General features: G+C 38.7%; 2 protein-coding genes across 2 annotated transcripts; both read right to left on the reverse strand.

The window, feature by feature from the left end:
- Nucleotides 1-188: 188 nt before the first annotated feature.
- On the reverse strand, nucleotides 189-24,451 carry LOC134661269 (sensory neuron membrane protein 2). Its single transcript, XM_063517255.1, has 9 exons — nucleotides 24,311-24,451; nucleotides 24,001-24,158; nucleotides 21,072-21,213; nucleotides 16,577-16,837; nucleotides 16,000-16,244; nucleotides 15,262-15,443; nucleotides 4,929-5,047; nucleotides 2,823-2,948; nucleotides 189-393 (listed from the first exon to the last, which is right to left on the reverse strand). The coding sequence occupies exons 1-9, from the start codon at nucleotides 24,425-24,427 to the stop codon at nucleotides 214-216; spliced, it is 1,530 nt and encodes a 509-aa protein (XP_063373325.1). The 5' UTR covers nucleotides 24,428-24,451; the 3' UTR covers nucleotides 189-213.
- Nucleotides 11,153-12,899, reverse strand: LOC134661268 (mucin-2-like). The gene has a single exon (XM_063517254.1). It carries the CDS (start codon nucleotides 12,876-12,878, stop codon nucleotides 11,178-11,180), a length of 1,701 nt encoding a protein of 566 aa, XP_063373324.1. The 5' UTR covers nucleotides 12,879-12,899; the 3' UTR covers nucleotides 11,153-11,177.
- Nucleotides 24,452-25,661: the final 1,210 nt, after the last annotated feature.

The following is a 25,661-nucleotide window of genomic DNA, read 5'->3' on the forward strand; positions in this document are numbered from 1 at the left end:
ATAAATATTATAGTGTAAAATTGGTTTCAATGTTATTTATTTACTTATGCCCTTGGCTATAAGTACTATAGGTAATTAAAAACATAAAACCCCGTATCAATTTTTCACGGATACACACGCAGTTATAATTCCCAGCATAAAGATGGAATTGAACAAAAAATCATAACAAAGATCATTATTGAAGGGTTATATTGTACGAGTCTACGGCAATTGTTATTTAGTGTTTATCGTTGCGGATCTATTGAGTCTTGCTCGCGTAGCAACCACACCGCCGACCAGTAGCAGCACGCAGCTTGTAGCCACTAGGATCGGGACTAGAATATCCACCAGTTGAAGTGGGATCAGCAACTTTTCTTTCACCTCGTCCACGAATTCTTCTGGCAATTCCATACCCTAAAATAATACATTGCGTTAGATCGGGGTATAGTTATACCGTAGGTACTTCTAGTGTACTCTAGCTGTATATAGGTACGTATTTACGATAAAATGTAAGTATGTTTATGATCGCAATGGGATTTGAAAGTACCGTCAGCAATAGGTACATTAGGTAATTAGTAAGTCGATGGTATCGTGTGAAATGTCAATGTAGGTACCTACATACTTGTATTTACATAATTATTATGTAAGTGTTTAGGCACATCCCACACGAGCTTCTGTTTTTAATGGCTCCTCTACATGATGGGCCAGCGCCGGCCACTCCAAGGGACGCAGCCATGCGGTAGAATGAGATAGCAATATCACTTGCTCCCTCTAACGCATAAATGCGTCCCTTGGAGTGCATGGTTTTCCAATCAGAGGCACCGCAATTAGATCCAAATAAAGCTGCACGTAAAAGTACGAACGACGCAACGCGTGTCTCTATTGATAGCGTCGGTGCCGTGGAGCTGCGCAGAGCGGCACGCAGACTGAAGCCTCGATCTTCGACTGGCCCCGATGCGGTTCCTCCGTTTCTGGCTAGGGACTGCATATCGGCACTAGAGGTTCCACTCCTGCACATCTATAATGTTCCTTGCAAACTGCTACCTATCCTGATTGTTGGAAGAGATCCAGGGTGACTCCTGTGCCTAAAAGCGGTTCCGGATCGGACGTCGCGGGATATAGGCCAATTGCTGTGCTGCCGGTTTTCGGAAAGCTATTTGAGATGATCCTTGACTGTGAAATAACTCGGCAGATATCTACCCAGCTTGACGATAGCCAGCATGGGTTCCGCAAAGGTCGCTCTACTACTACCAACCTTAGCGACTTTGTGGACTATGTCACGATGGCCATGGATGGTCGACGCCAGGTGGACGCAGCATATTTCGATTTTAAGAAGGCGTTTGATGTAATAGATAATGACATCCTCCTTGAAAAATTTGCAATGATAGGATTTGCTCCAAATTTGTTGTGCTTCTTTGCAAACTACCTAAGCAATCGTAGTCAATTTGTCCGGTTGGCAGGCTATAACTCTCGGCCTTATTTTACCCGCTCAGGAGTGAGCCAAGGCAGCACTCTCGGCCCAACGCAATTTCTGATTATGATAAACGATTTGCCGAAGGTCGTCAGTGCTGCCAAATGCTTATTGTTTGCGGATGATCTTAAACTTTTTTTAGATATTAAAGGTGCTTCTGACTGTGGACGGTTGCAGGATGATATCAGTGCAGTCGTAGCATGGAGTGAAGAGAATCACATTCTTTTTAACACCACTAAATGTAAAGTCATCACATTCTCTAGGGCAAAGCACCCTATCATTGAACCGTATCGCCTGAACAGTGCTGAGCTAGAAAGGGTTTTTGATATACGAGATCTTGGGCTTATTATGGATACTCAGCTTGACTTCCGAAAACACATAACTGGGACTTGTAAAACTGCGTGCAAAACTTTAGGGTTCATCATTAGAACAGCTGCCCAATTTACAAGTCTTAGGCCAGCGTTGGCGCTCTATTTTGCCTATGTTCGGAGTCGGTTGGAGTATGGAGCTATCGTGTGGGATCCGCATGAGGCCAAGTATACGCTCGTGCTTGAAAGAGTGCAGCGCAAATTTGCCAGGTTTGCCTATAAAAAGATGTTTGGCTACTATCCCTTTCTCTACCCTTCCCGCTTTGTCTTGGGCATGGTTGGCCTGGACTCTCTGGAACTCAGGCGCAAAAAGCTCCTCGTAGCGCATTTCCACTCTTTGTTCTGGGGTAGAGTCGACAATCCTAGTGTCCTGGGCCGCGTGGGGCTGGCTGTTCCGTTACCCAGCTTCTGTCCAATGGAAGGGGATTCGGTTTCGGGTGGCGCACGTCCCGCACGAAGGCGTAGGCGCCTACTGGCAGGCCCTGTGACGCGGACTGTACGTGCTGCGAGTGCGCCCTCCGCTCGGGCCATCGCACTTATAAATAATCTGCTGATGCAGGTCCCGGATGCCGACATCTTTGCTAACCAGTTAGGCATTTTCCTAGAAGCTGTCATACCTGTTCTCGACTCTATGTAAATGAATTGTATTATTATAATTTTTATTGACTTATTTTTTATTTGTTTATGTTTAATGACTTTTATTGATAGCGACATTTATTTATTCTGTGATTTCTGTGTAATTAATTGGTATATTCTCTGACTTAATTTTTATTGCATGCCTGTTACCCACAACTGTTTACTTTTAAGTTTTTATTTTTTATTGTACCTATACCGTGTAAGCGTTTTGGTGAAATACTGTTAGCTTATATGTGGGAAATAAATGAAATGAAATGAAATGGCCGGCGCTGGCCCATCATGTAGAGGAGCCATAAGAAATTTAGAGGCTGAGAGTGAGTGATGTATTATAATCTTGGACTTGTATTTAATAAAAAAGGATAATTTACGTTCTCCAGCCAAAAGAGTGGTAGTAAAACATTTGGCAAGTTGCTCGTGGCGCTCATCTGTGGTATGGGCCGCAAGAACATGTTGAACTGGACTCTCGCTGCTCCTCTTATTACAATACCGGTGTTCTGAAATAAATAAATAAGTATGTTACCGTAATGACGGGTTTAAGTGAAAACTTGTTTTCCCTAGTCATTAAAACTAGAATTACGAAACGCCCTGGTAAAAACTAGTTTTAACTAAGATCTTTCAGTTAAAATTTTCTCAGAGGTGATGGCCATGGTGAAAACTGGTTTTAACTACCTATGTAATAATTTAAAATGACTTTAAGTATGTATGTTATTTTGTTTCTGTACACTTCACGATTTCCAATTGAGCTCAAATTATGCGTTTTCGTCCACTTGACGGATTAGCAAATAATATATAATATAATAATATAACATTTTTAAATCGCTACTTGCGAAATATCTATATATGTAGACAGCAATGTAGGTTTATATTCAAATTTCGTTAAGTGGACGAAAACTAGCGCAATGACCCTAAGTAAATCGCATGAAAATGCAATGTTATGATGACATGGCGCTGATCTGATGATGGAGACAGGAGTGTCACGGGAACTCTGTGATAAAAAACAACGCAAACTAATTGTGTTAATTTCGGGTTGTTAGAATTGCCTCGATGAGTAGGTACATTAGTTGCCTGTGGCAAGAAAAGTACAACCAGCGATAAAAGCTTGTACCAGAATTTTTTTTTTGCCAAACATTTGATTTTTTTTCAACACGGTATATGATGGAAGTACATGTTACTCGTACTTTATAAATAATATACTTATTTGTAAATGAAGTTATTTAAATACGAGTAATATAATCTATTTGTAATAATGCAATGATCGTTCATTTTTCACTTTATAAGAGCCTAATGTAGACTACGACTCCGCCGTCTTTAATTACTTTAACTTTAATTATTAAAATGGTTAAAAATTACATGAACGCGCAAATATTAAGAGAGGCATGGGCACTGTGAATGTTATCTCGCTTTGTTTGGTAGGCCACAGCACAGCTTTAGTGGGTAGGACTCTCCCCCTTTTCTCGCTAAGAGAAAGGAACGGGAGATGGGAGTCCCACATAACCCCCGTGCGGGGGTATGCGTAACAGCATTACCACATCGTTAAAAAAAAGGCCACAGCACAGCGCATGTCATTCTAGAATTTCTAGATCTATAGTCCGTTTTTTTAGCATTAGAAAGAACTTGCAAGAAGGTAAGCGATCTTGACACGTCTTTTAATTGAAAAACGCTTTTCGAAAATCAAAAACTATTACTTATGAAAGCAGAAGAATATAAATGATCGTATTAGATTCATAATTGTTACATATTTGCCGTAACTTATTTTCAAAATGTGTTTTTCAATTAAAAGACACATCAAGATTGTTTACCTTATTTCTAATGCTAAAAAAAACGAACTATAAAGCAGAGCTCAACTGGGGAATTAGGTACCTCCACCTTACAAAAAACTGCAGTCAAATAACACTAGTCGACCCTAACGCATAGTTGCCGGTTGCCAGAGCTCAACGAGGGTGCGGAGAGTTATGGTCGGCAACGCGCATTTAACAACTCTGGAGTTGCAGGCGTCGGTAGGCTACGGAGACTGATTACCATCAGGCGGCGGCGTCAGGCATTTTATTGCTGACTATACTTTTCTTTCCACAGACAACTAATACTCAACAAGACAATTCTAAAAACCCGAAACACAATTAGGTTGCGTTGTTTCATCACAGAGTTCCTATGGCCACCTTCCAGCTCCATCATTAGATCAGCTCTACGTCATAATAATATTGCATTGTCATCCAATTTATACATGCATGCAAAATTTAAGCTCAATCGGAAACCGGGAAGTGGATCAAATTTAACTTGCAAGATTTGATTACAGACCGACAGACAGACAACGGGACAGGTGAAACTAAATAAAAGCTTGTAATAAAAACACAGGACTTACGAGGGTATGGGTAATTTCATAGTTCACTGCTGATTGCCGTTGATCAGTCCATCAATTGTAGTTGGTGCAAGTGGCCCTTAGTTATTGTATTATACTCGTACTACATGCTACTTACAGGCTCTAAGTCCATCCATATTTTATGTATTCCCTCGTCGGGTGTCATGCCAATAACACCGTTCCGATATATCGGATCGGCGAATAAGAAGTGCGGATTGGTTAATACCAAGAACCCACCTGAAATATAATGATTTCTGTCAATCAATAATAATCTAAAATAATTAACAGCCTAGGGACTCTAGGGTTATAGGTATCTATCTAAAGTGTCTATGGTCAATTGGTCATGATGTTTTACTGCACATTGTTCTATGTTCAACGACCAACATAAACATGCACGCGTACGGCAACAGCTAGCGAGGGATATCTTAAAATAGGCACCAGGAGCAGGACTTGGAGAATTTTAAATTAACGGCCTCCATGTAGGTTATGTACAATTTGTTCATGCAGATAAGACTTATTGTAAAGTATTTGTAAATAAGGGCCTAATCAAAAGTAGTTTAAGGTTACATAGCCAAATCATGTCAATGTCTTTTTCAAACGTACTTGCTCAACGTCGTCGTCATAGCGCGCTATAGTAATATTTTCCAAACTCGATGGGTAAGGTGACAGGTATCATCTCCATATCTATCTATATATATTATTAATTAATTATTATCTTATACCTTTAAACGAGCAATTCTTGTTTATTTATTTATTTATATATATATATTTCGGGGATCTCGGAAACGGCTCTAACGATTTCGATGAAATTTGAATCGATCTAGCTAGGTCTTATCTCTGGGAAAACGCGCATTTTCGAGTTTTTATATATTTTCCGAGCGAAGAAGGATGCAATAAAGAATTATGATTATGATTATGAAGCTCGGTCACCCAGATATTAATTTATAACCTAAAAACGACAAATCTCGCAAAATAGTAATTATTGAGAAGAGATCTGTCAGCGTATCCATTTAGTTTGAAAAGTATTACTATTGCGCTAAAAATAGTTATAAGCTAGCATAATTAAAACAAGAATTGCTCATTTAAAGGTATAAGATAATAAGTACCTTAACAAAGTACAAACTACAAAAGTCAATGACCTACATAATAAGTAGGTTTTTTTACCTATTTCTTAAGACACCTTCCGCATAGGTTCATCAGTTTCAAATTACCTAACAAGGTTTTGTGAAGGTATATGGCTTAAGTAATGCTAAAAACCTAAATGGGTAACTAATGCGAGAATGCATTACGTCTAAAAACCTATTTATAAAACTAAAATAAAACGCCTAAAACGGTTTGAAACTCAATGAGACGCAAAATCTACCGAAGCCAACTTTTGTAGACTTAAAAGGTAGTTTCAATGATTAAGTAATTATATTCCTTCATTAATAATTTGAAATTTTAGTCATAGATATTTAAAACATGCTGTCAAAAACAAATAGTAGATTCACATCTATATATAGTACAAATTTGCGTTAGATCACGTATAATATCGCCTACTGCTATGAGAGTAGACTTAATCTTGATTCATTATAGGGTTGGCCGAAATGATTTACAATACCTACAAGTAAACTTTTAGGTAAGTACTATACAAGTCTGAGATTACAGAGTTTTAACTTTCCACTATTTTAACTTTCTGTTGGTCCGGACTACCTAGTCTATTTTTTTATTCGGTATCTATCTATCTAATCTAATACCTTTAAACGAGCAATTCTTGTTTATATATATATATATATATATATATATATATATAGGGGATCTCGAAAACGGCTCTAACGATTTCGATGAAATTTGCTATATGGGGGTTTTTGGGGGCGAAAAATCGATCTAGCTAGGTCTTATCTCTGGGAAAACGCGCATTTTCGAGTTTTTTTATGTTTTCCGAGCGAAGTTCGGTCACCCAGATATTGAACATAAAATGTCATGTCATACTATGAAATGTCATTATTAGTCTACCGAATAAAGAAATAGACTTTATAGGTACATATTAACGGCGTTAAGTAAGGTTAAGGGTTTAAAAACAGCATGCATACAGTAACGCAGTGAAGGTTTAGTTTTAATTTGTCGCCACTTTTCTAAGCCACCCCGCACGTCCTCCACCCTGGTTACGAATAATAGTTCTGCTGGCAGTAGTGGCAGTGACAGCCCTACCAGAACCGGCCCCACTGGACCTGCGCTCGATGAACTTGCTTTCCACGGAGGTGCCTCATACACATGAATATTAATCGCGAACATTAAATTTGTAAATGATTGCCACGGTGAACCGAAAGGTCACCATCAATCACGCCCGATATTATGAGACTTGGGTAGGGTAAACCATAAACCATCTATTACTGACCATCTTATAATAAAAAGCATTATGTTTAATATTCACACAATCCAAGTAAATTTTCATAACTAATGTTATTTGGTTTAGGTACTTGATTTGTGTGAATAAACAAATCGTCAGGTGAGGTGACAAGCAAAACTCACTAATTACTAAAAAATATTTAAACAAAAATTAACCTTCTTTTCGTACTAATATGGTTCACTATGGCTATGAACTTGTGGTGGTACTTAGTGAGTTTTGCTGGTCACCTGACGAAATAAATAGATAGAAAATTTAAGTAGGTAACATATTAGTTGCTTTTGCTAAATATTGCTAAGTACAAATAAAGTAGCGTGTACAAGTTTTGTATGTAAAACGTCTACGCTCTATTTTCTTTGTATTACAATTTCTAGTAAATAGAAAAATAGCGTATTTAATAATGGTCACATTTCCAGCAACAACTAATTATATCAAAGAGTAATTAATAGGTACTAACAGAGACTGAAGATGTTTTTACCTAGACTCAGAAAAAATCGTGCCAAGAATATGTCAGTTGAAGTAGATGCTGTTGCATGGCCCTTACATGATAATATATAGGTTATCTTACAAGGTAACTCTGCTTGTCAAAAGTTGGCTTTTGACAATTCAGTTACCACAAAATACATGTCGTAGTATAGCAGTTAGTTCGTAGTAAATAAGTAGGTAGTTTTTCTTTAATTTTACACCTCTTCTATTACAATCAATAACCACTTGCTTTACCTATAACTTTGTTCATTCATAGGTTCCTATTCGCAAACAGGAATAGAATTTATGATTACGACAAGCATTATGTGTATGAATAAGAAGCTACTATCGTTATATTAGTACAACAAGTAAGAACCAGAAGTATAACAAATAATAGCAAGAAAGAAAAAATGCATATAAACAGCTACCATCTGCATGATTAATAAACACATTGAACTTTGCGATGTCTGTAGAAAAGACACGAATTATACATACAATAAAATGTGTATGACCCACCCAACATTAGCTTATTCGGCAGATAAAAGTCTCTTTTACCTAAGAACGACATTTGAACCATAGATTTACCATTTTGAGTTCGCTATCACAAGGAACAATGACACAAATCGTGATCAGTTATTTCTGCTTAATAATGCTTTATAATGTCCACATAAGTTGCTCATAGCGCCATTCTTGCCAGGCCTAGATTCTACAATGTAATATAGGCATTGTCAAATTGCCAGTGACACAACTAAGGCTTGTCCCAAAAAAAAACTGTACATATATTTAACGCGTCTTATTTTATTTCTAAGCAAGATGAGTAGGCCCTCACTACGGCTACGACTACGGGCACTACGGCTGTCTTACCGCGGTCAGCCAGTCTTTATTACTCATTATGTATTCCAAAATAAATAATTCTGGTTTTACGCTATGCGACGTTATATTATCGTCCGGGGTGGGGCAATTGACGATCGGGGAATGGACATTCGGGGAAAATAGACATTCAGGGAATAGACATTCAACGGAATGGACTTTAAGGGAACAGACATTCGGGGAATAGACGGTTGAGGAATGGACAATAAGTGAATTAGACCACATGGACCGCTCCGGGTGAATATAGTAAGTAATTCTAGGCAAAGTCAAAAATCATACAATATAATTTGTACAATAACTCTCATTTGGTAATTGAAAAAGGGCAAAGTAAGAGTACCATACATTTTGCAGTGTCGTTCCCTATCGACTATTAATGGACTCAAGTCAAGAGTGGGCAGGATAAAACAGCCAAAAACATCAACAACTCCAGCAGGTGTTGGGCTGGTGCAAGCAAATATGAAAAACAGCTCCGTAAAAAGCTGCCGCTGGATGCGTTAGGAAGAAGCTGGCTAAGTATCACTCCTACAGAAAAAATATCTAATTAAGTGTTCCCTGAACAACGTTTTGAACGGAACACTAAAAACCGGACATGCGCGAGCCAGAACTGTCAGAAGCGCCCACCGAGGGTTCCGTACATATATATTTAACTTCAGTATTTCTTATTTTATTTTTTACAAATATAAGTAGGTATTATGAGATTTCTCCCTGTAGGTACTTGTAATGTAAGACGATATTACTTGCCAAATTTCATAGTTGTAGGACTTGTAGGTCAATGGGAAGTATTCATAAATTTTAATTCCCTTAAGAGTGTCGAAATGTACGTTTATACAATCGTGATATAATGGAGAGCTTTTCAGTCGAGTACCGTGTTTAGGCAACGAAGCTTACCGAGTTGCCTAAATAAGGTACGAGATTGAAAAGCTTGATTATATCACTATTGTATACAATACTTTTTCTACGAGTCAACAAAAAAAATACTTTAAACTAGTAGAAGAATCATATATGTAGGTAAAAAAAACAAAAGTATACAGCTAAGAGGCGCGAGCAGCCGCGATACTTTCATACTCGTACGCGACCCGGCCCCCGCGCCCCGCGCCCCCGGCCGGTTGGTCAACGACACCTTCTCGTAACTCATGAGGCCCTGGTACTTGCTCCGCGCTTTCGATTGGTCAATTTCATTATAGTTGACTAAACTGTATCGAAATGAATATTATAGTTGCCTAAGCTGTATCGAAATGAATATTATAGTTGAGTTGGGGTCCTATAGTGGAAAAAGTATGCGATTTCACTTTGGTATACGAAGTCTTAATTCAAGCATTGCAGTCGACGAGTAGAAAAACGTACATACTAATTTTTGCGAGAATCGATACACGTTTTTAAGAATAACTTAGAAGTTTGATATTTTCACAGCTTCAAAGGACCTTATACTTGAGTATAATTATGGTTTAAAATTTAAATGTCAACTTGATACCTCTACGCGTTCTCGATATAATGGGTGGTATTGACAGACGGACGGCGGAAAAACAACAAAGTGATCCTATAAGGGTTCCGTTTTTCCTTTTGAGGTACCTACGGAACCCTAAAAAACGGATAATTATTTAAATTAAAAGTAACTTTTTATTGTAGATATCCTAAATCCTAATATATATGTAGTTACTCATCATTTGCATAAGTTTAATACAGTCGCTCTACTAGTTATGTTCTGGCCAGCATTAGGTATGGTCCAATGGTATGCTAGGCTAGAGTTAGACCAAGAGAAGAAAAAAAAAACCGGCCAAGTGCGAGTCGGACTCGCGCACGGAGGGTTCCGCACCATCAACAAAAAATAGAGCAAAACAAGCAAAAAAACGGTCACCCATCCAAGTACTGACCCCGCCCGACGTTGCTTAACTTCGGTCAAAAATCACGTTTGTTGTATGGGAGTCCCACTTAAATCTTTATTTTATTCTGTTTTTAGTATTTGTTGTTATAGTGGCAACAGAAATACATCATCTGTGAAAATTTCAACTGTCTAGCTATCACGGTTCGTGAGATACAGCCTGGTGACAGACGGACGGACGGATAGCGGAGTCTTAGTAATAGGGTCCCGTTTTTACCCTTTGGGTACGGAACCCTAAAAAGAGAAGAGAAGTCAAAATAAGTCAGAGGGCGCCGGCGGCCATGGTGGTCGTTGGGGGACCCCGCGTTAAATGGGGTGTTTTAATTAGGTGTTTTCTTCCCACACAGATTTGACCGGTTACGCGGGTGCATTGGCAAATTAATACTATTCAGATGTAATTAATATTGTAATCGCATAGTTTAGACATCGACACGATAAAAAAAAATCTACATTACCAATTACTTATGTATACCTACCTATTGTACTTGGGATGCCATGTATGCCATAATAAGTCGGACCAAGTGCGTCATCATGGGAAAAGGTTAAATACATTCTGTAGGACGTGTTCTTCATTTTCTCACGAACGACGCGATCCATTTAAAAACACTGATCTGTCTGTTAACACGACACAACATTGTAAATAAAAAGTTCTTTAATAATTTAATAAGACAGTAAATATTTTTTTGGTTCAATTACCTAGATACAAAACTAAGAACCAATTAAGTGATGCATTGTAATAATTTCAGCGAGAGCACGCGGCACTAATATCACTTTATCCTGAATTCCTGCGCGCCATTGCGCTTCCAGGGCGTCGCTGGGGACGTGGTGCCGTCCGCAAAAATACGTCTTCTGTAAACACTGTCGCCCTGAGTGGCAAATGTAAACGTTATTAATTTTGGTTGTTTTGGCTTCAAGTATAAATCAAATATAGCATTTCGTTGCGAATTTTGCGTGTCTCCGCTAGAGTATGCAGCACTTTCAGAAGTTATTGTTCTCCAATGCCTGGAACTACTGCTGGTTGTTGTACTTGGATTAGTGACACTTCTCGGAGTGGTGATGAGAGTACTTGGCATTTTAAAACTGCTTGTTGTGAAACTGTTCCGAGACGTGGTTTTGTGTAGTGGTTTAGTCGTATATACAGTTGTGTTTCTACTACGGCCTGTGAAAGTATTTGGAGTTGTGGTCGTAATCGAACGGGTAATATTATCACGAGCTAACCGGTTTTTACTTGGCGGTAATGTTCTAGATATTATGGTCCTTGCAGAATAAGTCCTGCTGGTTGCAAGTGTTTTAAAACCGCCTTTAGGGATTGAAGTCGTTGGTGGTTCTGGTATCGTAGTTAATCTGAAACTGGAAATAGGATTCTCCGTGGTTGGTATTCTACATCCAAGACAGCGGAATCGCTCTTTAGAGGCGTCTTTATCGGATAGGGCCGGCATTCCATTTAGTAACTCGACAGATTTCGATTTTTTTATTAATGTAGTGTGATACAAATTAGTCGTCCTATCAGGAGGTCTTCCTGTGGTGGTAGTTTCAACAGTGCTTGACATTAACACCTTCTTTGGTTTCGGGGTGGTGGTGATTGGCGACGGTCGAGTATACCAACTGCTGCTTGAAGAAGTAAATATTTTACTGATACCCGATCCAAGTTTATTTAAATTATTTACTGTTGTTCTTGCAGGTTTATCGGTCACAAATTTATTTCTTATTTCATTTTTGTCTATTCTTTTTGACTGATCTAACTCATGTATGGCGAAAGTCGAAGTAGGTGGTGACTCTGTATTTTGATGTGTCCGTAGCCCGAAAAATGGGGGTGATAGATCATCGATGTTGCTAAAGTGCGTTACTTGCCATTTACTATCGTATTTTTTGTCTTGAAAGTCTATTTCATTTCTACTATGCCCAGAGTTGGAAGTCATGGCGATGTACGGCGGTAGTAATTCGTCGATGCTTTGATTTAATCGCATTATTAAGTTTGTTCTTCTGGGAACGTCTAAGGCACGTGATTTTTCCATTGGTTTAGTACTTGCGTTTTTTAAAGTATCGTCGCAGTCAGCAAGATATTTTTTGGTGTTATGTTTGCAGTGCTGGGGGTAAACAACCCACGCCAAGAAGCCGTCACCCTGCAACCTGGTGTGCTCCTCGTATACGTGCAGCGCACATGCCAAGTCATCGGAGATGTCGTCGTCGCGCAGGGCCTCGCACGACAGCCCGCAAGCCTTGCCCTCGCCGCACCAGAACAGTTCGCTGATCTGTAGCAAGCCGTGGTCGCCGCTGTGAAGATTGCTGGCGGTGGTGTCGAACCGAGACTCGTGGAACGCGATGCAGACCCAGGTGGCGACGTGGTCGGCGCGCACACCGAGGCCGCGCAGGTCGCGCGCTAGCTCGCAGCGCTCGTAAACGCGTGCGCCGGCGCCGGCGATCCACAGCGCGAGCACCGCGAACGTCCACCACGCGGCTCTGAGCATCGCGATGCGATTGCGCTCGAACCACGCGAGCGCTCTTTTTTATTTTTTACAGCCACCTGCGGCGACCCGCATTCGGTATGAATCGAAGGCACTACATATTATTAACCGTAATGTTAATCGCTCTTTGGATTAGGGTCTCAAATTTGAGGAAATTAAAATGCTACAACACTTCAATATGTTATCTTAACTATTACAGAGCGATAGCATGGACGTTAAAAGGACGACATGGCTGGTCACGGCGGTTCACCTTGAAGTAGCGCGTCATCGAAGGCGCAGTGGTACTCGTCCGATATCAATAACATGTTTGGCCGAATCGCCTAAAAATAAGTAATGTCTAGTCCCACCGCTTAAGTAGGTAAATAATAAGCTTCTTAACTGAAAGAAATAGTTCTCTAAGTTTAGTTTTTTTTATGCGAAAATAAACGGATATCAACCTAGTATCATCGTTCTGCGTTTAAAATTACTATTGAAGAGTTAGACCGCATGTTCTAAATGATTTCAAACTAAAGACTGTAAACTATACAGGAAATATTATCAAATGTCATAAAAAAGAGGAGGTTTATGTACCTACATACTCGTACCACCTATGCGTAGAGTAAACATTGCGGCTTCCGCCGCGCGTGGGTCAAGCGGTGACCCGTTGGCCTCAGGTGCCTAATATTAGTAATATTACACTCGGAAGTAGTTATTAGCACAATTATAAACACGTAATGTACGAGTAATAAACCAATACTTACGTCTGACAGAAGAACTTAACGCATAAAAAGTCATAAAACGTTTAAAAAGTTGTTACGTGTTTTTAACACCATTTTGTTAACACGATTATGCACTGAGATTTTATTTACTGTTAATTAGCCTTATACATACTTAGCTAGTGTACCTATAGATGATTTATAAATATTGCACATATAGCTAACATTGCAGCAAACAATCATAACATCTACATAAGGAAATAAGATTATGTTTCTTTGCCTAGAACAAGTAATCGACATGCAATATGATCTGTGCATGCTAAATAAGAGAGCCATGTAATAAAGACTTCCTGTTATCAACTTATTTGATTTCTAACTCCATACATGTGAAGTAACCAGTTAGGTATAGTTTTCAGTTTTTTATTAAGTAAGTAGGTATTTATCTTGACGTTTCGAGCTTGATATTACGTTCTTGGTCTCTGCTGGTGGAATCGATTCATTTCGAGCAGTAGAAAAATGTTATATTGTAGATATAACAAGAACTGAATATGGTATAATTATTCGGTGTTCGGTATATTTTTCAATTTTCGCATTCCACCGAATAGTTTGGTTCGAACTGCCGAATATTTACCGAATAAACAATTTTTTTTAAGAGCGCCCCCGCTATACACTCGTAGTTTCCGAGAAGCTCGCAATAGTCAAGTTACACCCTTACAGTTCCTTATATCTGTCCGTTTGTCTCGATGTACAAGAAATAAGTCTATTTTTTTATTTACTTTTATAATTAAACTAGCGGCCCGCCCCGGCTTCGCACGGGTAGTTCAACGAATTTACACACAAACTTTACAAATTATACACCAAAACCTTCCTCAAGAATCACTCTATTTATAGGTGAAAACCGGATGAAAATCCGTACAGTAGTTTTTGAGTATATCGCGAACATACAGACAGACAGACGCGGCAGGGGACTTTGTTTTATTTATAATATTGATTCTAAACATGGAGTACGGAAACACGATTGAAGCGCTACCTGCGTCAGGCTCTATTCGCGTTTATCCTCATTAATTGTTGGCCCCAAATTATTATTTTTTATTTGACGGGTGTCATTCTGAATCCCTAACAACGTTTGTCCAAAGTCACTTGCCCTAGCTGGTTTGTCCTAATGGGCACATGCCATAACGATCAATTGTCATAACGATTATTTTCCATAATGTAAAGTTCTGAAAAATGGTTAGGTTTTAGAACTTGCTACCACAAAAGTGGGTTAGGTTAGGGTTCAACTGCGACCCTCGCAAAAAAGAAAATATGAATAATAACATTAGGATAAGTATACAATATTAGGATAACCAAAATTAGGGTTATTAGTGTTAGGACAACTGATCATTATGACCAACAATATTAGGGAATGCATCGATAGGAGAAAATACTTTAGGGATTCAGATATAGATTCTATTTGACGGGGTTCTTAGGGTTTAATGCGAGAAAAGTGATTTTAGCGTGTTTAAAAATTCACCTATACTATGTGTTAAACTTTCTACGTGGTTTATCATTAAATTCAGTTCAGTATTTAAACCGTGTAATAGTAACCTATGTACACTCTACAGGATCAGTATTTCGAACAGTAAGATAATGTGCTTTTTAGAGCAACTATACATATACATACTTACAAAGTAATAAAATAAAGAACTAACCGACGCAAGAGTAAAGCTCCTGGGCGCCCGTGAGCAAGCAGCCGTCGGGGCCGGTGATGCCGCGCGTGAGGTTCAGGCAGTAGCAGCCCTCGTGGTTGTCCAGGAACCACTCGTTGGCCCCGTATCGCCACACCGGCACGCCGCGGTATGTGAACGAGGACTCGTAGCGAATCTCCACGGACCTGACATTTAAACAATTGCTTTTAATGAATATTTCTTAATACATATAGTTTGTAGCTTTCTAATGGAGCCCGATGGCTAATCCTATTGTCTATTGTTAAGTAAAACCGCTCGTGCCACGTGCCACAACCACCTGCATAAAAAATCGCTCGTTCACTTTACCCAGGTAATTGAATTACAACTCCTATGGAAAGTGCAATAAGATTCAAAATGAACTAATGGATAAATATTTTGTTACGATGTGTGCGATCAGACTTCGGTTACTGAGTGCCGGCGAGTCGAACGCTACAGAACCAGTCTAAAATGTGTCATCCAGATGCGTAACAAAGGCGCGTTATCGGAGAGCGCACCTACACTGGTTTTTTGAGCGTTGGACTAGCCCGCGCTCAGGTGCCAAATAGAATAATGAAGACCCTTTTTTGCAGTAGCACGTGCGGTTTTACTGAACAATAGACAATAGGATAAGCCTTCGGGCTCTACTAGAAAGCTACAAACTATACCTACACATATTATTCAAAATCAAACAATAGGTAACATTTACGAGCTATAGGTACTTGCCTACAAATATCAGGGTTGAAGGCATAAACCGGGCGGTCTTTTTCCAAGAAGGGCGGAAATATTCCGGCGTCAGTCCCCCGGAGCGTATTGCATGCGTTAGGCTCGTGTTCATCAAGAGAGCCGTCATCTCCCTCGGGCCACAGCCGGAGACGGTAGCTGTTGTCGTAAGTGATGATGCGGCCCACGTCACGGGCATCGTCGATCCCGCGATACACTTTGAAGTTTGCTGACGGTATGGTATTTTTCTGAGAACATAAAAAATATTTAGCTTCGTATAATCGAACCTACCTACTTACCTGCTATTATCTGAGGAACAAAATCACAAAATGTATACCGTCGTAAAACATATTAACACTAAGCACATTTTACAGATTTACTGATAGGTACCTAACCCTCATCTATTTCTATGCGTCAACGCAACCGGGGGGTTCTCAGAAAAATATCGCTCAGTGAAAAATACGCGCGTATTCAATCAGCAGTATTTTAAGATCAGTAATAATAATTGTGCATGAAAGCGATCTCAAATTGAGAGATCAGTATCAGAATATGGCGTATGCGCAAAAGGTTGTGAACTCACGTAGTTGAAGAGTGAGAAGGTGACCGAGCCGTCAGGTTGGACGTCCATGTTGCGGTTCTCCCCGGCGAGGCTGCGGATCTGGCTGCAGGCCACGCCTCCCACCAGCCCCGGGTTGGTGCACATGGACAGCCCGTCCAGGAACAGCGAGCCGATGCGCATAGACGCCACCGGCGTGTTCAGCCCGCCGAACACACCGTTCAGCGCTAGACTCATCAAGCCCAATAGCTCTGGATACTCCACTTCAACGACGTGTAGTACAGCCTAATTCACACATTGATTACATTTACAACCCATTAAAGTAAAATACTTTCGCATAGGTCGTGTGGGGTAAATCATAAGTCCGTTTTTTAGGATCGAAGTGGCCATTCGTCGGGGATAGTGCAATACCGCGTAACTAACTAATGCAATAAGTTCCACTTCCCTTATTATACCTAATATCTGGGTGACCGAGCTTCGCTCGGAAAACATATATTAACTCGGAAATGCGCGTTTTCCCAGAGATAAGACCTAGCTAGATCGATTTTTCGTCCCCGAAAACCCCCATATAGCAAATTTCATCGAAATCGTTAGAGCCGTTTCCGAGATCCCCGAAATATATATATATATATAAATAAATAAGAATTGCTCGTTTAAAGGTATTAGATAGATAGATGTACGTTGTTTGTTGTTGATTTCGAACTCTTTCGACTTTGTCAGTTGCGCAGTATTGCACTATCCCCGACGCATTGTAGTACCTATACTTGTAAGGTCTGTGCTAGTAATGAACATTTTATTTTATCACAAATTGTATTTAGATTTTTTTTTACAAAGGAATGAGATGAGATAGAGAGCTTTATTTTTACAACAATGGCCTTCAGTTCCAAAAATATTTGAGCAAATTAGGGATTCGTCCGTCTCATAGATTTGGGGGAAAAATAAAATTAATAGAGTCTGGCTAGCCAAAAATTGTTGACAGATATTATATACAGTAGTAGTATATACAGATATCGTTGTTGTATGACCAATTATCTATGATTTAAAAAAAACTAAAAGTCAGTTGTCAATTTATGTCATTCATTCAAATTCTTTGCGGTTTGGTTTATTTTAAATAATTTCAATAATGTCTATACTGAGTGAGGTCCCCAAACTATTATTTAAGCTTGTAAATGATCACGACAATGTGCGAAGTCGACGTGTAGCGTTGTATTTGTATAACGAAAAACTGCAATGTTTACAAGTCCTACACAAATGTAAACAAATTAGGAGGTTGGTGCTCTATAAATATTTTGATACTTAGCATTAAGCATATTTGGCATAGTACTTATGTAATTTTTTTGGTGATGGATTAATATTACGGTATTTTCGAGCTAGGTCTTATTTACAATACATTTCATTTTTCGCCTTGTTACAAAGGTATATGGTGAAAAAGTGTTAACATATGTGTTTATCGTTGAGTGTACTTTACATAGTGTAGAAATTATGTGAGCTGACTTTGAGTGCACGTCAACGTATATTTAACTTATATCCTTATACGTGTGCACTGAAAATCAGTAATATTTTCTAGTATCAAAACTATAATTCCTACTACACGAAGTGTGACCAGCCCAAGATTTTTTGAATTTCCCGCCAAACATTTGTGTAATATTTCAGTAGCCAGACTCTAGGAGGGATTATTTATTTTCGCTTAAATACGTCCTATTGCGAAGGTTTCGTCTTTCTAAAATTCGGTATTTTCTTTAGGTACACCCGAAAACGAGCAACTATAATATTTTCCAAATAGCTTGGGTCCGTACGGTGATAGCTATCATCTCAGTAATTACAGTCAGCAGCAGAAGTTGCTAAGCGGGCGAGGTGTTCAAAATTACCTTGACACGCTCTTATTCTCTTAACAATAAAGTCGCGTCAAGATAATTTTGAACACCTGGCCCGCTTAGCAACTTCTGCTGCTGACTGTACCTACATTTAGTATAATGCTTGTGTAATGGCGATGACAGCTGTCACTGTACCCAAGCTATGTGAAAAATACTAAAATTTAGAATTTTACGCACCCACGCTGGGTCACTACACTCACTATCAAGTACCTATTAAGCTAATCGACAAGGATTGTTTATTTCTAATTTATTATCTGAAAGTAAATACATTAATCGCGTTATAAGTACGTATCTGATGATATCTTGTCAGCAGCTTACTGTCACCTGGGAGCTTATTATCTATTTCATATAGATTACATAATATACCTACGTCAATAAGGCTTATTTTTGATAGCAAGCGCTTTTGGCAAACGCATACTGACAGGATAGATACCTAGTAGTAGATACAACTCTACAAACAGACGACCTCAGCCGTAGGCTGCTTATCTACAGAGATGCGATTTATTTGAAATACTTCTATTTAAAATGCAAATACAAAATGCAAAATACCTATTTTGTATTTTGCATTTAAATGCCTTTTAGTAAAAACCATTTTGTATTTTATTTGAAATACTTTTCGAGACGTATTTTGCATTTTTAATATTCATTTCAAAATGCAAAATACTTTGTGATTAAGTTTAGCCAACATTACCAGTCAAACAAAATGAAATGAACGAATGACGCTTGTATTGCCGAATTTGACCGATAGAGGCGCCTGCTAGCGCCTGGCGCCAGCGCCAGGAGGCCGATTTTTGAAATTCGACCGCTCGATTTCGTGTATTTCGTTCAGTAATATCTCCACTACTAGGCATGTAAATTCTACTAATAGAATCAAAAACTAGTGGTCAATACCACTAAATTCACAATTTATATCGCTCGTATTTCAAAAATCAGCATCTCGCCGTTTTCCACCGATTTTCGAGTGACGAAATCGAGCGATCGAAATTCAAAAATCGGCCCCCTGGTATTGTTAAAAAGCGTAATAAATAAAAATTGATGTTTTTTTCACTTTTTAACAATACCAGTCCAGTTGTTATTAATAAAAGAAAAGTGTAATAATAATAAAATAAGAACTAGATGCACAATCAACCGAAATAAATGGCCACACAAGTCACAAAATGGAGCCATGGCTCTCTTTTCGTTAGTCTAGTTTTTTACATTATTTTAAGTGAGTATTATTTCCTTTATTTATTTCTCTTCTTAGGTTGGTTTTTTACAATATTTATATAAAATTAAAATATAAAAACACTTACAAAAATAATATAAAAAAATATTATAAACACATTATAAAAAACCTAACCTAGGGTGCCGCCAGCAGCGGGGCAGGGCCCAAGCTGCCGGTGGTCAGGGCCGCAGAGAGAGGAACCGACGGACTATTATTAATACCATAACAGAATTTATTGATACGCGTACTGATAAATATGACCAAAATGTCATGCATAAGGTGCCATGCCATGATATTAGACGTTTTTGTTCGGCTCGGCATTGCGTCTCTATTTCTCATGATAAATACCTAAAATAAATAAAAATATCTGAGATTTGCTCAAAAGGTATTTTATTTTGAAAAAGTATTTTGAAAATACCTATTTTGCATTTAGCATTTGAAATATAAAACGCAAAACTATTTGGTATTTTGCATTTGAAATAGTAAATCTGAAAAGTATTTTGCATTTTGTATTTAAATGCTTTTTTAAAACCATTTTGTACATCTCTGCTTATCTACCAATGAGTTTCTTGTAGATATCGTTCGATATATGTCATTCAGGAGTATGTGAAGGGTCATATTCTCAAAAAATATGTCTGCGGTCTAATTGCCGCGACCCATACAAAATATATTAGTCGTGGCACAAACGCAGACATATTCTCAGAGATTTTACGTATTTGTACTCGCGCTCGCCCCTACACAAGTTTTATCGATCGATCAATCAATCACATATTTATGTTACTGATAAGAAGACGAATAAGACAAATATGAATAGGTATTTAGCATACTTACCTAATTAGGGATTTATCATGTTAATCGTTTTTTATTAATATCTTAAAACTCAGCGGTAAAATTAATGAAACAAGGACTCGACAACTTATTGTCTCCTATTACGTTTTTGCTGTGAATCGGACACGTTCTGCATGGCATTCGCAATGACCAACTATGGAAATCTCCACATAAATATAAAATTTCTATGAAACTGTGACGTTTACAATGACATTTCCACACTTGGGGTCGGTTGCACCAACACCAAACCGCCTGTCACCGTTAAAGCTTTCGGAAAATTTTAATGTATGGGAATTTTCATAGTTCTCTGCCGAGTGATGTTGATCAGTCTGTCAAATGTGGCTGGTGGAACTGGCCCTAAGTCAGTCTTAAACGGACTCTATGTTGCAACATCTGACCTAGTTGTAAGTGAATACTTACGTATAGGCAGCGTATAGGTAATAACTTGTTATTCTACAATGTATATTGAGAATATGAAAAGCATGATATAAGTATTATATTTTCGCAAAGCAAAATTTGGAATAATACTGCAAAAAAATTGATATAAAGACGATACAATACAAAAACATACCTAATGAAGTTCGTTAGGCAGGTAAAATTGAAAATGGCTTACATTATAGGCTACATTGGCGGTCGTAATGATATCGTCCTCGGTGTGCGGGAATGAGCCCTCGGTGTCAAACTCGAACCGGTCTCTGATCCTATACGTAAGCGTCTCCTCATCAGAGTCCAGCAGTTCCCGGATTTGATATAACCTAGAAACATAAGCAGGTTCAGAAAACGGTTCACATTAAAGTGCACTCTTTCTGGTACATTCTAAATATTAGGTATTACGAGTATGTATGTAGGTCATTATAATCTGACAGCTGCGGCATAAGTACCTCAAACAATATACAACAACCAAATGAGTAATATCGGATGCGGTAAATGAGTAATACTTACGGAGTACGGCAACCCGAATGAATATGTTAATATACTTATATCAACTGATACAGCCAGGCTCTGCTGGCACTAGAATCTCTTGAGTCAAACTCAAAACTAGTCCAGAACTGTAAATCAAACCTAAATGCACTGGCTAACTCCAACAAAGTCATACTTAGATGGGTACCAGGGCACTCCGAGACCCCTGGAGCGCCCCAAAATTACCGTAGTATGGAACTCCTATACTAGTTACTAGCACACGTGTCTTGTTAGGGCACTCTACGGGTTAACGGAAACGAAGTAGCGGATGAACTTGCTAGGAAGGGCGCAGACACACCCCTGGTCGGCCCAGAATCGTTTTGTGGAATCACAAAACGGGACGCATATTCTCTGCTCAACAACATAGCGAAAACGAGAGCAATCGATTGGTGGAAGTTCGTCAAAGGACAAGAACACTCGAAAGCTCTAATCAAAGGGTTCAACAGCAAAACTGCTAAGGAGCTTCTAGGGCTCAAAAGACACAAAACTTGCGCGGTGACTAGAATTTTGACTGGACACTACAAGTTGAACAAACACATGTTCCAAATAGGGAAAAAACAAGATGCGACATGCAGGTTCTGCCAGGAGTCAGAGGAGACTGCTATGCACATTCTCTGTTCCTGCGGACCACTAATGTCCAAAAGAAGTACCTACCTAGGGCGATACATACTGGAACCCCATGAGGTACAGAGCATTACGGCCCAAAGAATCTGGAATTTCCTGGATTCAACGGGCATTAGTAGTGAACTTTAAAGGGCCGTCACAATAGATCACATCTTGGTCGAAGTGGCATCCAAAGGCCCACAACACCCCCAATAATAATAATAACATATACTTGTGTATTACTCGAATTTTTATTATTATTTAATCGCAGCATACATATTTGTTAGACCGTGTGCCAATACTTATTCTTATATCTACACCAGAATCGCAGTATATTGCCCAAGGTTCAATTGGGGTCGTTGCACTGAATTTAAAGTACCTATGAACCGGTACCCACAGCTGTACATCGACACGGAAAAATTGACATCAATTAAATATGCCTGATATGAAGATATATGTAGGTATATAAGCAAAGAGTATATGTAACTCCGTATACTGCTTTATGGAGAACAAGTCCGTTCCGTGATCATTTCCCGTACGGTGCTCTCTGATATAAGAAAAAACCAGCAAAGTACGAGTCGGATTCGCGTTCCAAGAGTTCCGTACATTACCAGGCGTGGCTCACTCCGCGATTTCGTCGCTTTGCTACAGGTAGCTAAAAGTACATCCGTTCCGGCCCCAATTTTGGGGAAAGCCATAAGCCGCGCGTGGCGCTGTCGCCACCTATAGCGGCCATATCTGTGCTGATCGCAATAGACGCGTTTTGTTTAGAGAGTGAGTCTTCTGTACTTAGTATTATTATTTATTCTGTGACATTACGCAATTTTTAAAAATATCAAAATCTAAGGAATTCAGTCCGACTCACGCTTGACTGCACATTTCTAATAGCTATTCCTGTCATGTATAGGTAAAGAACTATTTTGGGTATTTTTTCATAATTTTAGACCCAGTAGTTTCGGAGAAAAGGGGGGGGGGGGTTTGGTCACTTTTTGCCTATTTTCTTGAATTAAGGTGTATTCGGGTATTTCCGATTGAACGAATAGTGGCGGATAATTCCGAAAGCTGACTCTTACTACAACGGAATATGAGTGAATTTACAATGATTTTCGGAATTACCCGAATAAACCTTACTTCTAAATTGTTTATAGTTAGAAAAACTTTATTTTTTAATTTTCTCATTTGCTGCAAAGTGGCCTGCATGTTTAAAATTCATTTGTTTATGTTACATGTCCGTTTTTGGGTCATAAACTTCCATATGTGTACCAAATTTCAACTTAATTGGTCCAGTAGTTCGGAGAAAATAGGCTGTGAAAGACAGACAGACAGACGCACGAGTGATCCTATAAGGGTTCCGTTTTTTCCTTTTTAGGTACGGAACCCTACAAATAATGCTAGCAATAGAAGTCCGTTAAATTTAACTTTGAACTACTTAGAGCCCCCAAGGGGGCTTAGGGTCGGTTGCACCAAACTGTTTGTCATCGTTAAAGAGTTCGCTAAATTTTATTGTATGTAAAGAAGGCGCGCCCGGTGACGTTGATCAGTTTGTCAAGTGCGGACGGGTCAAGTGCAGCTGGCACGGTTAGTTGTATAAAAATATATAGGTAGGTAGCTATGTTTGTCTTTGTCTAAATTCTGTTGTGCTGCCCCGATTCCTTCGATATAATGACATGAACATGACCCATGACATATCTGATTTAAAAAATGGTCGCTATTTTAGATTTTAAGGACTAAAGTCTATTTTTCTATTCGGTAGACTAAAATGACATTTCATAGTATGATATGACATTTTATGTTCATACTATGAAATGTCATTTTAGTCTACCGAATAAAAAAATAGATTTTACCCATTGAAGTACAAAAAAAGTTAAGTACTTACTTAATGGCTTCTGAAACCTTGATTAATTCGACTATTGGGAATGTGAGGCCACAGTGGCCTACCTAGCTGAAAACAATATTTTTAAGATGTTTCGTGCACTTACTTGTATATATAAGGTCCTATTTCCTCTACAACAGGAATAGCTCCGTTGAGCACCTCGTCCGGGTTTGTAAGGTTGAAAGCTCTTATAGTAAAGTTCATGGCGAATGGAATTTCTGTAAATCTTTGTAGGTTTAGTGACCCGTCAGCCAGGGCAATCTCCTGAAACACGTGTTCGCGTTAATAGACAGTAACGATGGGTTATTAAGAAGCCTTTTTAGCTTTTTGGTATCGGAACTTTATGCTTTAAGTAATAAAAATACGGTAAAGACATATTTAAAAATTTAATCGTTTAAATTGCAATTTATACTCACATTTGAGATAATGCCGCTTATAATACCATCCACAAGTCCATAACCTACTATAGTAGAGCCAAGGAGGAGCGCTGCCCCAAGTACGGCAGTGGAGACCCCACAAGCCAAGCCACACATTTTTTCCTAGAGATGCTAAATTGAAAATAACTACAACTTTCGGGCACCTCAGGACCTATTGCAACCAGTCCGCATACGTGGGGCCACAACGATTTACTGTGATTATTTTTTATTGGCATTGTATTAGATTGATAATGATAAAGAGAGTCGGTAAATAGGGTTCAGTTGTAGGTATAATTAATTACGAGTACTCACACTCACCCTGACATATGTATGTAGTTTTTAACCGACTTTAATCAAGGAGCAGGTTAGATTCTGACCACTCTATGTTTGCACTGACTTGGCAGTGACAATACTGACAGTTTAGTATCCGACCGAAGTTTTGATTTCGGTTTCGGCATAAAAATCATGTTTCGGTCGAAGGTTCGGTTACGGCCGAAACTATAGAGCAAACACGAACCGTTTCGGTCGGAAGTCGGACACTAATAGTGACAATGCATAGATACATGTCCCATACATAGGAGCGCCAAATAAAAATGTTAAGATTGAATAAGACTACAATTTATAATTTTTATTTGTATTAGGTATAAGTTAGGTTAAGTAATAATGCTATGCCCTTGAAGGGCTCATGTTTGAAACAACTCATCTGTTATTTAATACCCATATGTAGGAACAACATGAATGCAAATAAAAAACTTGAAACTTAATTGACGTAGCACCTGAGATGAAGCGTGGTGGTCGGGTGTAAGTACATATGTATTTTAATGATCACGGAGCAAAATATTTAATATAATTATACTAAGTCCGTATTATTATCGATGTATTATTTATTATCAATGTCATTACGCAATTACAATAAAAACACTTAATCGGTTCATTTGGATCGATAGCATTAAATGAAGATTATGATTATAGACTATCTTTTGCAATGCTTATTAATAATTATAATATTTATTAAGTAGTTTTAGTTTATTATCATCATATGTAGCGGGTGAAAGTTATAGCAATGAAAGTTTGGTTCAAAATGGATTTTTCGTAAGTGTCTACATTTTCCTTTCTGATATTTATTTAGTTACCGATTTGATAAATAGCAATCCATTTAGTCTGTTCGGAAAGAATACATTCCATTCTCTTTCCGCACAGACTCTACTTAAATTAGATTGTTCAGTTACTTCAAGTTACTTATTATTATTACTTTTACCTGCATGTCCTGCCATGAAATGTTCATTCATACACGTGATGGCTTCCCTTTTGCACACTTATATTTAGGTATGTTTGGGACAATGGCGGACTA

This window comes from Cydia amplana, chromosome Z (genome assembly GCF_948474715.1).
Source record: "Cydia amplana chromosome Z, ilCydAmpl1.1, whole genome shotgun sequence".
In the NCBI taxonomy this organism is placed as follows: domain Eukaryota; kingdom Metazoa; phylum Arthropoda; class Insecta; order Lepidoptera; family Tortricidae; genus Cydia; species Cydia amplana.

Bases quoted from the DNA above. Each gene is read 5' to 3' on its own strand.
- LOC134661268 (XM_063517254.1), bottom strand. From the start codon at position 12,878: ATGCTCAGAGCCGCGTGGTGGACGTTCGCGGTGCTCGCGCTGTGGATC.
- LOC134661269 (XM_063517255.1), bottom strand. From the start codon at position 24,427: ATGTGTGGCTTGGCTTGTGGGGTCTCCACTGCCGTACTTGGGGCAGCG. The intron at 21,214-24,000 runs GTAAGTGCACGA...TTATGTTTCTAG, and splicing joins ATAGGACCTTATATATACAA to GTTATATCAAATCCGGGAAC. The intron at 2,949-4,928 runs GTAAGTAGCATG...TATTTATTTCAG, and splicing joins TATGGATGGACTTAGAGCCT to AACACCGGTATTGTAATAAG.